The sequence below is a fragment of the Buteo buteo genome, chromosome Z (assembly GCF_964188355.1).
Source record: "Buteo buteo chromosome Z, bButBut1.hap1.1, whole genome shotgun sequence".
NCBI classification, from domain to species: Eukaryota; Metazoa; Chordata; class Aves; order Accipitriformes; family Accipitridae; genus Buteo; species Buteo buteo.
The window spans coordinates 16,313,667-16,328,183 of NC_134204.1; the positions used below are offsets into that span (position 1 = coordinate 16,313,667).

At 42.8% G+C, this 14,517-nt stretch overlaps 2 protein-coding genes across 2 annotated transcripts; both read left to right on the forward strand.

Moving 5' to 3' along the window:
• The first annotated feature begins 961 nt into the window (after nt 1–961).
• On the forward strand, nt 962–4,914 carry RIMOC1 (RAB7A interacting MON1-CCZ1 complex subunit 1). The gene is made up of 6 exons (XM_075019837.1): nt 962–1,180; nt 1,681–1,781; nt 2,188–2,334; nt 2,714–2,845; nt 3,053–3,167; nt 4,465–4,914. The coding sequence occupies exons 1-6, from the start codon at nt 1,057–1,059 to the stop codon at nt 4,752–4,754; spliced, it is 909 nt and encodes a 302-aa protein (XP_074875938.1). The 5' UTR covers nt 962–1,056; the 3' UTR covers nt 4,755–4,914.
• On the forward strand, nt 4,855–13,287 carry FBXO4 (F-box protein 4). The gene is given in 9 exon segments (XM_075019835.1): nt 4,855–4,939; nt 4,942–5,033; nt 5,035–5,211; nt 5,342–5,577; nt 7,230–7,450; nt 8,459–8,534; nt 9,065–9,243; nt 10,171–10,346; nt 11,399–13,287. Coding segments are annotated over 9 exon segments (1,332 nt in total). The 3' UTR covers nt 11,489–13,287.
• Nucleotides 13,288–14,517: the final 1,230 nt, after the last annotated feature.

The window sequence follows — 14,517 nt, forward strand, 5'->3', positions numbered from 1 at the left end:
AAATAAAACTACCAACAACAAATCCCAGAAAAGACAAGTGATGCAAATGTAACTGCTCACCACCTGCTGACTGACACCCCAGCTGTGATCTGCCCCTCCCAGACAACTCCCCCAGTTTATATCCTGAGCATGACATTCTATGGTATGGAATATCCCTTTGGCTAGTTCGGGTCAGCTGTCCTGGCCTTGCTCCCTCCCAGCTTCTTGTGTACCCGCTTGCTGGCAAAGCATGGGAAACTGAAAAACCCTTAATTTGGGACCAGCGTGACTTAGCAACAACTAAAACATCAGTGTGTTATCAACATTGGTCTCACACTGAGTCCGAGACACTGCACTGTACCAGCTACTAGGAGGAAAATACACTGTATCCCAGCCGAAATCAGGACAAAAAAGTAAGTAAAAAAACACCCAACAGAGATGTATTTATTGATAAAAAAAAGTATGACTTTGGCCTTAAAAAACCTCACGGCCCTTTGGCACTCGTTTCAGTTCGCTCACGGGCAAGACCTATTCCGCAGCGAGGCTGGCGAGCACCATTTGACGGGGCGGGGGGGCAACACAGGGAAACGCCGAGGACCCTCCCCGGGGACCCTGGCACAGATCTGCAGAAGCCACAAGGTGTGTTATAAAAAAGCTTTAAAGTCCACGTAAAAAAAATAAAACGGAGGTCCCGGCCTTCGGGGCGCAGAAGGCTGGCCCAGCAGGCCCGCCCGCCGTTTCGCTGCCCGTCGGCCGAGCCTGAGGCAGTACCGGGGAGGCCGGGGGCGCCCCGTCCCTCCCGCTGCCTCGGCCCGGAGGCCAGTTCTGGCGGGCGGGCCCAGACGGCGGGAGCGGGAACCTCCGCCGTCCCCCCCGCCTCGCCGGCAGCCGCCCCCGCTCCCGCCGCGGCGGGGCCGTCGCCCCACACCCCCGGGGAGGCGCGGCCCGCCCGGCCCCGGCGCCGCTGCGCCTGCGCGCCGCTCTCCGCCCCACCGGCCGGCGCCGCGGGCTGGCCCGGCCTGGCGGCCGCCGCGCAGCGCCGCCGCGTCGAGCGTAGCGGGGCGCGGCTGGCGGGCGATGGCGCAGGCGGGGGTCGCCGAGGCGGGGGGCGCGGTGTCCGCGGGCGCGGTGTCCGCGCTGCGGCCGCGGCTGGCGGCGCTGGGCCGGCGGCTGGCGGCGCCCAGGGGAGCGGGCGGCGACGGTGAGAGGCCGCAGGAGGGAGGGGACGGGGACGGGCCCTGCCCGGCGTTCCCGCGGGCCCGCTCCGCCCTCTGCTGCCCCCGGCTGCGGGGCCGCTGCTGGGGCCTCGGCTTCTCCCGCCTCCCAAAAACAGACTCGCCCCAGGAGCGGCGCGGCCGGTGCCGGCCCCGGCCTCCGTGCGGAGGCTCCGCCCGCAGGGTTTCCCGTGGAGCGGGGCGGCCGGGGCCTAAAACGTGTACCTGGGCGTTAGCGAGTCGTGCTGTTGGTGTGTGACATTTTGCAAGTGGAGTGTGTGGCGTCGGTTTTGAGACACCGGGCCGTAACCGTGAATGTCCTTAATTTAGTCGAGAAAGGTGTCGTCTCCCAGGAGAGCGGGCCTGTTGACGTGCTCTTGTAGGCGCTGCAAGGATGGATAAAACCGTGTGAAGGGAAAAGGGAGAGTCAGCAAGGCTCTTGCCGAGTGCTTTTCACTGCTAAGGAAGCGTTGTATTCTTCCTTCAGATACCTTCTTAGCAAAGGGCTCTGCTACTCTGGACAAATTGAAGGACCTCTGTAACGAAGGGAAAGAACATCCTTCCACGCTTTTGCAGCTCTATACGCAGGTAGTATATTTAAAGCCTTAAGAGCTCCCACTCAATAAAATCTACTGTGTAGGGTATGGGAGATGGCTGGGTGTAGGAAAGGGGGTACAGCAGAGAGGCAGTCCCTCTTACTTGGTGTGTGCGGTCAACATCGACGAAGTGCAGGGCTGCTTTTGCCTGGATTAGGTAACTCGAAGTCAACAATGATTGTGCTGGTACTGCAGGGAAAGAAAGGGGTTTGAGTTTACGTTCACTGTCAGCAATCTTGCAGTACTTTTAACTTGCAGCTTTTGTAAACTAAATGTTAAAAATTACCTTAAAATTGTCGTGTTTCATAAGCTGCAACAAGTTTGTATCTTACTGCACACCACCATTTGATTATTTTGCTGGTAGCATTTTTATGTTGTGTATCTTCTTGCTTTCGTAGGCTGTCTTAGACATTACGTATTCTGAGGAAAACCAGCTTGTGGATGAAGATTTCCCAGAAGAATCTGCCCTGCAAAAAGTTAAAGAACTTATTTCTGTTCTTTCAGAACCAGAAGACCTAGTGAGGGAGTGCAGCATAAATGAAGAAGTGAGTACTAACGTTATTCAGCCAGAGAATTAATTATTTCATTATTTAAAAATAAATCTGAAATAGGGCAGTAGTATTTGTATTTTTGATGGGCAGAATTTAAGATCTTTTGAAAAACTTTCAAGTCTTACTTGTATTTAAATAGCGATTCCTGAAAGTATTTTTTTCAAATAACTTGTGTGTTCAGAGTTTTTCTTGCTAACATTTCATGATTCCATGTGCTTTTGGCAGTTTAAATCCAAAGCATTACGCTTGTATGTGTGACTGTTAAGTAGAGCCTGTAAAGTTAAGAGACTGAATATAACACAGTTTGTGTGTATATGAGTAGTTAAGATGGTTTACTTTTGGGTTATCCTAGTTTGTTGGATTTTTATTTCAGCCCGTCAACATCCTTGGTGCAGAGTTGTTAGAATGTCTTTACTGGAGAAAAGGAGCCCTGCTTTATATGCATTGTCATACGGCAAAAGAAAGGACTGAATGGCTACAAGAAAACATTGCCATATTTAAAAAGGTAAAGGAGATTTAAAAGTTATATGAGCATGTGAATACACTTTTAAAGTTTGACTCTTTGTTTATGAAGTACAGCTTCTTGGGTTTTTTTCCTTTTAAATAGGGTTGTGGGGAATTCATAGCGGGAAGTATTTCTGGCGATCATTAAATTAATGAGAACATATCTAAAAGGTTTTTTTTTTCCTCCTCGTTTTTTAATTGTACTCAGTGTCTTAATGATGGAGTTCACTACTTGATGAAGATGCTTAGCTTTAGATGCCCTCTTCAGCTAAATGAAGATGTCTCACTTCAAGATAAAGACACAGCTAAATTACTCAGTGAAGGTAAAAAAAACCCAGACAAAAACAAACTTCCAAAACCCCTACATCCTGCTCCTCGTAGCAACTGCTCTACCTTATGAAATGCTTTATTGCATATTTTTGTTGTTTGACCGCATTTGTATTAAAAAACTGTCACTTTTTAGAACAAAAAAAATAATAGATAGGAAAGATAAGCAGGCAGCAGTGCTCTCCCCTCCCCTCCTTTTGACTCATGGATTTTAGGAGGTGTCAGTACTCATTTTCTCTGTGTTTTTGGGTGCACTGGGGGAAAGTGAACTGAGGCAATGGGTGTTTCGTGCACAGTATGTGTGTTTTATAAACATCCAGGTGTCAGTTGACAAATGTTGAAAGCATAAATATGACTGCAGAGGATGCTGGATGTTCCCATGTTGGTCTTCCTGTTTAGACCTAGGAGAACGCAGATAGGAACACAGAATTACTGACTTCACACAGGTAGAAAGTACATGCAGAATTGGTTAGATTTGGCAAACTTTTATTCTGTCTCCACTTCATGTAGGTTGCATTACTGTAGTACATTTCCATGAGGATCTGAGACTGCATCAGTGTGATGCAGGTAGGGTGATGCAGCAGGGGGGGATCTGTAAGGTAAAACAGCTGGTGCTGAGAACATGATGTCCACGTTGTACACACTCCAAACTAGCTCAGCTCTGGCTGTGGGGGGATGGAGCACCTTCTTGCTTAATTTCATCTGAAAGTGGTGCTGCTCCAATTCAGCTCCACAATGCAGAGCCAAGTTCAGTAACTGATTTGTTAAAGATTTATTTAGCAGGATTTGTTCTTCCATGACCCTGTACATGTACGTTGCTTTCTATTCAAATACTAAAGCTGCTGCTGGTTAGCCTGTGTTAAGATGATGCTCAAACAGCATCTTCTTTGAGGCTTAAGTTGTGCCAGGTGTAGAAGTATTCAAAAATAAATATGCGTAATCATGCCTGCGCTTAATGCATTGTAAAGAACACTGAAATTCTCTAAGATAAATAGGCAAACACAATTACCACAATTATATTTATATGGCAATCTTTAAGATTTTAGCATTATGGAGGGGCAAAACAGATAGAGAAATCAGCAAGGCCTTGGTCCAGGTTCTCTTCTGGGCAGTGTCAGTCATCTCATGGTTAAAATTTGGGGTTTTTTGGTGTACCTCTTTAATAGGCTTATACTGCCTTTTTGGATTTTTTTTGTTCCCCACTGTTACTGAAACAAATAATTTTTAAGTTAACAAGCTGTATACTTGCTTATTACAGAACAATAAAGTACTTGATCTAAATTATCTTTGCAGGTATATTTAGTGACACTCACTTACTGGCAATGATGTACAGTGGAGAAATGTGCTACTGGGGACTGCGACTGTGTGGAGAAGGGAGGCAGGAAAGCCTTGAGACGATAGGTGCCATCTCTAACAGTGACCTGGGCTGCAGATCACAGAGCGTGCCGCTGGATTTCCGAGAAACGGGCAAAAACATGTTAATGAAGTATGTGGCTGCCTGCGAGGGGCCTTTAAGAGGCCGCGGGTGGAACACAACCACAGCAAAGGAAATGTTGCGTGACTTCGCGACATCCCACAGCTAAAACCCGCTGCTTGAGCTGTGCTGGAGGAAACCTTGTGTCTGCAAAGCACGCGTGGGGAAGCTGGTCTCTGCTTCAGTGTCTGACCGTTCTTCTTCTCAAAATGTATGCAACTCTTACATTAAAAACGTGCATTCAAAGAACTCCCGTGGTACAGCTCCAACGACTACGGTCACCCCCGCCCCCGCCACGCTGGGGAAAGAAGGACTGCGCGTCCTCCGCCCCGCCTCGCCCACCCGCGCCGCCGCAGTAGCTCCGTGGGGCCGCGGGGCTTCGGAGCTTCATGGCGGCCGGCGGAGCGGAGGAACGGGGCGGTTTGGAGGCTGCCGTGAGGGGTCGGCTCCGCGTCCTCCGGGAGCGTTGGACGCGGGGGACCCGCGAACGCGGCGGTACCGCCGCGTTCGCGGGTCCCCCGCGTCCAACGCTCCCGCAGGAGGTGAGCGCCCTGCAGGCGCTGCCGGTGAGTGGAGCCCGGTCAGGGTGGCTACCGAGGGGGGGTGTGGTGGGGGGGAGAAGCTCAGCATCCCACCTCTTGCATCTTCACTGCTTAATTCCCGAGTCGCTAAACGGCTGCTCTCGACGGTTTTCAGATCGACGTGCAGCTGAACATCATGTCCTTCCTCTCGCCCCAAGATTTGTGCCATTTGGGAAGCACGAGTTGTTATTGGAGGGCGGCTGTGCAGGATCCGTTGTTGTGGAGGTATTTTCTCCTGAGGGATCTCCCCTTCTGGACATCTGTTGATTGGAAATCTCTCCCAGATGGGGACATTTTTAATAAAGCCTTTTCAGAGGTCAGCGATAATGCGCTGTATGATTACATGGCAATGTAAGTACCTTCATACTCTCTTACACGACTTACACTCTCTCCACAGCAGGCATGTGCACCGCACGGGCGTGTTTCTTGTTTACAGCAGTAAAGCTGTGCTGTAAGCTGCTGCTTAAATTCTGATGTGTCTCAAATCCATTGTTTTATTTTGGAAACACAATTTCCTGTTGTTTGACGGTTTTGTCAGCTCTTTCTGGTTGGAATTCAACAAGAATGTAAAATGTTGGAGAGAAGACAAAGCTAATGTTGTAAAAAAATGAAAGCTTTTTGTGAACTGCGTGTCTGCTATGCCACAGAAGTACAGTCATCTTGGCACCTGTGCATACTGTTGATAAAAATGTGTTCTTTGCTCTCAGTACGATGACACATGATTTCTTATTTTAATAAAAGTACTAAGAAGTCTTCAACTATAGCAGTGGAATGAATTTTCATTTTTTTCATCTTACCTGGAAGACCTAAGGAAAAAAAAAAAGGGTTTTTTTTGAATGTGCACAGAATACAAGCAGTATTGCTTTAGCTCTGATGGTCAAATGCCATTAAGAAAAGACACGTGTTTCAGCTAGTATAGTTGAAAAGCATAGCAGCACTCATAATGAGTTTGAGTGACTGAGAAGAATGCTTAAGACACGCAGATTATTCTGTGGGGGTTTTTTGAACTTCATTCAATTCCCTAAATTAATTTGGAGTAACTATCTTTTTTTTAATTTGCATTTAAATTTTCCAAAGGTGGTTTCATGAAGCTGTTGTTTCACTACACGTGCACTAAACCTCTGCAATCTCTGTGCCCTTCATCCACACTTTACAGATGGGGAAAGACATGCCCAGAATTTGAAGTGCAAAATAGCTACTGGTTTTGAACACGGATTTCAGTCTCTTTAGGTCTGAATACTTCAGAGCATCACCTGTTTGAAAACACCTGTCACTAATCTTCATTGTGCCTGGGAGCACGTGCTGCTTTTGCTGATCTCAACTGAAGCATCTCAGTTTGGGTGTAGAGGAACACACATTTAATGTTGCCTTGAAGTGATTTGTCCAGCAGCAGCCTACGGTGACCACAGAAGCAAAGACTGAAGCTGCCTCTCTAGGATGTGTGTCACTTCTATGACTTAATTCTTTCCCTTGATTACCAACGTCTTTTCATGCCTTCCAGCTTCTGCATCAGATGAGCACATAAGCTTGCAAACACCTGTCTCCTTTCACAATACGCATTCTCTGTGCCTACAGGGGAAATGCTCCTTTTCAGGTGGAGTTACCTGTTTCATAGTTCATAAACACAAAAGCAGTCAAATTAAGGTTTGAAATGCACTCATAAGTCTCGTATTTTTTATATTGTGTGTGACTCATGAGCTTTGATGTTATTTTACCAATATTGTGTGTTCAGTGAGGGTGGGGGATTTTGTTATTTTATTTTTTAAAGTAAACTAAAAGATACATAGGTCCAAAAAGTCAATATTTGGACTTCGAAAGGACTGATGCCTTTACCTGCTTTGTACTGGTGCTTGAAACTACCAGTATGGGAACGTCATCATTTTTACCAGTGCTTGAGTTGTACCGGTAACGAAGCATGAGAAGCGTGGGACCTAAATCAATTTATGTTGTTTGATTAATACCTCTTTTGTATTTTAATTTCTAGTTGCATCTATTTTACACAGATATAAAAAAAGCTGTCCTCAGAGTAGAAGAAGTTTGAAATCAAGTCGTCCCCGGTATGGGGCTGTGACTTCCTTTTTGCAATCGCTGGTCACTCAGGCAGAACCTCGCTTTGCTATGTTTGGGCCAGGTTTGGAAGAGCTGGATGACTCTTTAGTGCAAAAGATGATGACATGCCCAGAAGTTCTGCTGGTAGCTGGCTTACCTCAAAGACAAATTCATGGTAATGCTGGTTTTGGTTTTTTACTTTTTTATTTCATAAATAGATGTAACACAAAAAACATTGGCGGAGAAATGGAGAAAAGGGATGGTTTTTTCTCTCCTTGAAACTCAATAGCATAATGGTAAAAAAAAAAGTTTCTCTTTGTGTTTATTCTGAAGGATAAATATAATAAACATTTGCGATAAAATTATAGCTGCAGTGAATTTATGCTTAAATTTGCACAATGTCACAGGGATCATTTTGCTCCTTGTACTTCTGTTTTGAACCTAAATTCCACATCACACCTGCTGTTGTAATGGATAAACACAAAACTTTCTTTAGATACTGCTTGCAGAAAATGGTCAAAAACACACTTGTATTTTTATACAGGAAGTCAAGACTGATCCTTTGTATGATTCAGTCCTGTGTCAAATGGTGTAAATTTCATTTAGAAGAGTTACAGGAGCAGGTGAAGGATTTTTTTCAAAGTTTAAAACCACACGTTTTAACATCTGTAAATTCACTTCAGTCCAAACCAAAGGCAAAAGCCTATTACTTTTTAAGTAAAGTTCACTTCAGCACAGCAGAATTAGAATAAGTAAATCGTATTTATAGAAAGTGTGAAAATATGATTTCTTAGTAGTGTTACCTTTTTTTTTCCTCATGTCATTTTCAATGCAGCTTATCATAAACAGACTAGAGCCTTTGCTATGCCAGTTTCAGCTAATAAACACAAGTCTAGCTCCTCTCTGGCTTTGGTTTCTAGGTTCAAGTCTAAGTATCAGAAACATGGAATTGCCTCCTTGTTTTCTTTTAATACTATTGAATTGATTTCAATTAAATTAATAGACTGATCAATTAGAGCATGTATAAAATTTCATCATAAAATAGTAAATATGCTGCCCTAACAGCAACTCCTAGGCTTGGATGTATCCATTTTATAGCACCACTGGAATTTTCAGCCTACCACTTGGTTGTATTCAGTAACCAAATAGCAGTAATCTCATATATTCATTTTTTTCCCTTTAGGAATTGGATCAGGAGTCAGTTTTCAGTTTAGCAACAATCAAAAATTCAATATTCTGACATTGTATTCAACCACCAGGTAAGATTTGTTCTCCACCAAAAAAAAAAAAGCACAGTTTCTCCGTTATTTCATACTTTTCCCCGTGTTTTTGTCATGTGATTTTTATGTGTGCATTCACATGCATGGATATCCCTTATAAACTGAAGCTTCAATGCATATCTTCACTTTTTCCTTCTTTCCTTCCTTCTCAAACTGCTAAATTTTCACATGTAAGCAATAAACCTTTTCCAAACCTTATACATGCCAAATGTGTATGACAAATGCATAACAGATGCGTCTGTCCCTCTTGATACCTTGATTGATGCCTTTTTAAAACACTATATAAACTCATCCTGTATTTTCATATGCACCTTGCAGATTGCTAACCGTCTGTGTATGCACACTAGAAAAGAAGGGGAGGGGAGGGATGGGAGGAGGCAGGGAGAAAAGAAACTGTTTTGCTGGCTCAGGCCTTTTTCCTGTCCCTTTCCTGTGCTGCCTAGACTCTCAAAATTGAGTTTTTGCATTGTCAATTAACCTGACTACTGAAATATTGAAATATCTTTCAGTGTGGAAAGGAGGAGAGCAAGGGCAGAGCAAGCCGTTGCTGTGAATAAGATGTTCTACCAAGAGAACAGTGTAGTAGGGAATCAGCAAGCCGTGCACTACAGTGTAATAGCTCAAGTGAAAAAGGTGTGCGAAGTAGTTGATGGATTCATTTATGTTGCTAATGCAGAAGCTCATAAAAGTAAGGGGTTTCTCTTTATTTTATTTATTCATATTTTGTGAATGATTAGAATGTCATAAAAGATTGCAAAGAATATGCAAGACATCAAAATCCATTTTCTGATTCTTTCAAAATCTGCTTCATTAGTGCTATTTCTTCATGGCTTATCCAGTTGAAGAGGTCCCCTATCCTAGACACTCTCCCACATTTCCCTGTGAGGGGTTCTGGCCCCTTCTTTCATTTATGGCAGATACTGATATGGTTTCTATCTAAGCTACGTGTGGGAAATGATCTGGATTGAAAAAAAGCCAAAAACTCCAAACCAAAAAATACCCCTGGCCGTGGTTAGGAGAAACAGCCTGAAATGCCTCTTGTGGTGGTGTAAGAGCCTGGAAACAGAACCTTCTCCAGGAAAACTGCAGTAAAAGATGCAAAGAGTGCCAATCAGGATAGTCCTGTAAGAGGATAATCCAAATAGCTATTATGGTAATTGTCTTTACATTTATGAACTTTAAATGGAGGGAAAGGGTTAGCTCAGAAAAGAAGAGAGTAAAAAAAAATGTGAAGGGATATACTAAGGAGAAAAGTACCATCAGTAGGGAAGGGCTGCTGACTGTACGGGGGGTGAATATTTCTTAATGGCTTGCTGCAATTTTGACCTTTGCAAGGTACTTGGAAAACACTGTGGTGTTAAGGACTGGAATAGGCTGCCTGTAGAATCGATGGAGATCTTTAAATAACATCTAAGTGTGACATGAACATCTGCGTGACATGAATGTGAACGATCCAGCCTTGGGATAAGCAGAACTACATAATCTGGCCATTTCCCTTCCAGCTCTCTTGTTTCCTCACCTCTGATATCTTAAATATTTGAAAAGTTTAAAAAAAAAAAGTTATCCTTGGAATTTGCATATATTTAATACTCATATATTAAAAATTGTTTCTTAGACCATGATCGTCAAGAGGAACTGGCTCGTATTTTGGCAATGATTGATCCAGCTCTTGGGCCTCCGAACAGACCTCTGCTAGTTTTGTCTTGTGTCTCTCACATTGGTGTGAAAAGAATTCCGTGTGTTTACATGGCACATCAGTTGCAACTAAATCTGCTACATCAGCCCTGGATGGTACTTGCTTTTAAACCTTTTATTTTCTATTTCTCTGTGGCTTAAATTTAGTTTAGGCTTATGGTAGTTTCTGAACTGTACCCACCTAAGCAAGTGCACCTTTCAACACTAGTACATGAGCTCTCCACTTAGGTGAAGCATTGAGTTTCTCTGGTCCTTTAAGATGAAGCATTAGCCTATCTGAACATAGGGGAGCTAAGTGGCTTGCCCAGGAACACATGACAAACTTCAGATGGAGCCAGAATGTAAGGAATGACAAAATGTTGGTTTCAAAGGGAGTAAGGAAGCTTCAGTTAATTTAAATCTAAATTTCCTGAGGACTACCCAAGGCCTTGGACACAAGGTGGATTTTTTCTGCCATTTTCAGGAGACTGTTAATTGTTGCTTTCTTGACGTGATTATAGAGTTTTTGACAAATCAGATTTTTACCTAGCATGTGAGGTCCGGAACCTGTTCTTTTATGCTTGTCAAACACAGTATTTATCAATATGGCTCAGCCACACATAATCTATTTTTGGTGATGTTGTGTGGCTGAAGAATAACAATCAGAAAAAAACAAAATCCTGATTTCAGATATTTCTTTTGTTTTCATAAGGAAAATGTTTACAGGCTTTTTTAAAAACTTACCATTTATAATAACCACTTCATAATACGTTACAAAACCTGAGAATTAATAATGTGCATTGAATTCTAAAGCTAGCAGCATTTTTGCTTTAAGAGTTATGAGAAGAATTCTCAAGTAGATTCTCATCCATAAAGTAAGTATAATGTTCCAGAGTAGCTGATGGAACAACTGAAATAAAATTCACCTTGATACCAAGAATGCAAGGCTCTCCTAACGGGTCTTATAAGTCATTTTGTAGAGTAGTGTTTTCTTTTTGTACCTTACTCTTAAGAAGTCTTTTTTGTCTAAGGGACCTTTAAGGCAGTGATAAAAATTTAAATTTGATGTGAGTATTTCTGACTTGAAGGATAGACATGGAGTGATGCTAAAACGCCGTTAGATCCTGTTACCTGTTATCTCTAATACATTAGCTTTTTTATTTTTACAGGTGCAGGACACTGTAGCTGCAACTTTAGCTGGATTGCTAAATGGAATTGAGTGGCTCCTGGAAGAAGCAAATTGTAAAAATGCACAGTAATGGAACTGCACATTGTTTTACTGTATGGAGACTTTGGTGTTTTGCAGTTCAGACAAAGTAAGAATCTTGTCCTGGCAAAGCACTGTCAGAAGGGAGATTTAAAAGGCAAACCTGCGTATATTTCGGTGCATGTACTTTAATAATTAACATTCTTCCAACTGTAGTCCTGAATTAGAAGTACAAGCAGGATTGCCTGGATTCCAGCAGCTGATGAAGAAGTGATTTGGGGGGGGCAATCTGGGTGGTTTGGTTTTTTTCTGTCTTTTAAGCAGGGGCCTTAGGGTGCAATTTTTTCTCAGTATATCTGGTAATCTAATGTCTTCTGTAAATGTACGTAACACTAGGTTGGTTTATCAGCACCCATTTAGTAGGTATATTTGATCTTGACGATGATGGTTCCCAACCAAAGAAAATATACTATACATTGTACAGTAGTAAGTTGACAGAAAGACAGTATCCCTTCAAAAGAGTGAATTCTCCTGTATTTTTTTCCAGAAACAATGCCTAGACAAGAAATAGCACCTGCTGGAGAATTGTTGGCCCAGACCAAAATTCTCAGAAGCAAACAAACAAACTACCATATATGAATTGGTTGTTTATTGTTTGTCATCTTATTTATTAAACAACCACATAAGACTTCAGCATCTTCTGCTTTCTGTTGCAGTGAAATTATTAGCTTGAACTGGACATATCTCTGATGTTATGAATAAATGTTGAATCATTAGTACTCCAGGACATTTATCAAATACACAGGACCTATCAGTTACTCAAATAGTTGTGGCCATTTGTAGATGTGAAATGTACTTGGCTTGAAATTTTCTACACAGTTGCAAATATTTTTATAAAAAGGGAAACAACATTTCAGAGCTGGAATTGCATTTTCCATATTGATGTCATTTGGGATAGTCCTAGTCTTCCACCTTTTTGATGTTTTTTAATTATTGGATGAATGTTCAGAAACTTCCCTTGGATTTCTTGCCTGTGCCTGTATTTGCTTTGTTCTTTTTGTTTTGTTTTGTTTTTTCCCTCTCTCTCTCCATGGAAATGCAATAGTCTCACAATTTTTTCTTGGTACCTAGATAAATGATGACATGGTGCATATTCAGCTGTAACTGCCTTCAGTCTGGTATGTGTGTCTGATGCTCAACACAGCTATGTCAGAAACATTCCGTTTGAGAATTTTCTTATTTTTTAATGAACTAGGACAGACACAGGAAGTGTTGGGTTTTTGTTTTGGTTGGGTTTTTTTTCATCTTTAGGCACAATTAACTCAGCTTCTAGACATTTTTGTATGTCTTCTAATCAGGACCTATGGGAGTTTCAAGGGGAGACCAATGGGAAGCTATACCATGATAATTCTGTGTTTTATCCTTTCTTTTTTTTAATAGGGTGTGTGTGCTTTGCCCTTTAAAATAGAGAAGACACAAAAGATTTAGGAGTATTTGGGGGAAAATTCCACACTTTGTGACTGTGTGTATGTGACCTTCCTGCTAGTCATAATAATCCCGTAATGATATATCTGTAGAGGGTTGAATGTAGCAACCTGTTGCTATGTTAGCTACTACAAATACATTTTTATGTGAGATCCTCATTCTGCTTTCTTCATAAGGAATAAATTATTTTTTAAAGAATGATATTTAGTCTCTCTGTGTGTGTTAAGCTCCTCCGCTTGCATGCACATGGGCATGCGCACATACAGCGTCTGCAGTCATGCTGTCATAACAGATAAATCATCGTGTCGTCATTAGTCATTAATGAACAATGTTATTGTATGTTATCTGTTTAATTAACAGGTATTAATTCACTGACATTTTAAAGGGTCAAGATAATGTAGGGAATATAATTTTTCTTAAAGAACATCAGCTATATTAACTTAAAGATAGGATAACTTAAAGAATTAAGGATCACGAGTTTTAAGGATGCAGGCTAGGAAACAAAGAGTGGGAATTATAAGTCTGTGCAGTCACAGAGCTCCAGCATTACAGGAATCACAGAGCTGGTGGTGGGGTGGCTTGTGTGATTGAGTACTGTGGTGGATTGATACAGGCAAGGAAGATGAGTGTGTGAGAGAACAGCTTAGATGCACAGAGGTATGCTATGGAACAGGCAACCAGCATGTTGAGAATTCATATGCCGAATAGTTGCAGAGATGCACTGTGGATTTCATTGAGCACTACCTTTTAGGTTTCACCTAAAACTTCCTACTATATAAATTCCCGAGTCTGCTGTGTTTAGCAGCATAGTAAGTCAATTAAGCTTTGGACTTAAATTTACGAATTCAAAGTGAGTTAGATATGGAATATTAGAATGTCACTAAAATGTATTTTAAAACTTTCTAATATTAATTTTTTTAAAAAAATCTGTTTGGTTTTGTATTTACCACAGCAAATGCAACTGTGATGGGTTTGTGAGAAATAAAATCAGGATCTGGATCCCAGAAATCTTGCTCTCCTTGGGATTAAGGATTCTAACAATGTTCAAAAGAAAATGATTTTCCTGCCCACTGAGGCAGGATGTTTATCTAAACAGTGGTCACAAAATAAAAGTAAAAGGTTAACATGACAATACATGTGATTTAGGAGAAAACTCAGTTACTGAGGCTTCTTCCCCTGAGCAGCTCTCCCAAAAAGAAAGCAGCTGCGGGGGTGGTAATTTTCAAGTCTCTGAAGCTTGGAAGAGCAAAAAAGCCTGCTGCCAGCTCCAGAGCAGTACGTGAGGGTACCTGCCAGCACACAGAGGCAGCGCCCTGGCAGCGTCCCCGCAGCTCGCTGGGGGTCTCGCAGTTTCCTCCAACGGAGCGGCCCTGGGTGGTCACCGCGGCTGCGGGCGGGAGCGGCAGGAGGCGCCCACCCTTCGCTGCCCCAGAGCTTCGGAGGGGAGTTGTGCCTCCCTGCGTGCCCCACTGGATGGCACTGCTGATCCGCATCAGCCGCTGACGCGGGCCAGGCAGCGTCCCTACACCCTTTGCCCAAACTGCGTCGAGTAATCAATTTTACTCCCTTCTCAGATATGGCAGCAAGCAGATGCAC

Bases quoted from the DNA above. Each gene is read 5' to 3' on its own strand.
- RIMOC1 (XM_075019837.1), top strand. From the start codon at position 1,057: ATGGCGCAGGCGGGGGTCGCCGAGGCGGGGGGCGCGGTGTCCGCGGGC. The intron at 1,181-1,680 runs GTGAGAGGCCGC...TTCTTCCTTCAG, and splicing joins CAGGGGAGCGGGCGGCGACG to ATACCTTCTTAGCAAAGGGC. The intron at 2,335-2,713 runs GTGAGTACTAAC...TTTTTATTTCAG, and splicing joins AGTGCAGCATAAATGAAGAA to CCCGTCAACATCCTTGGTGC.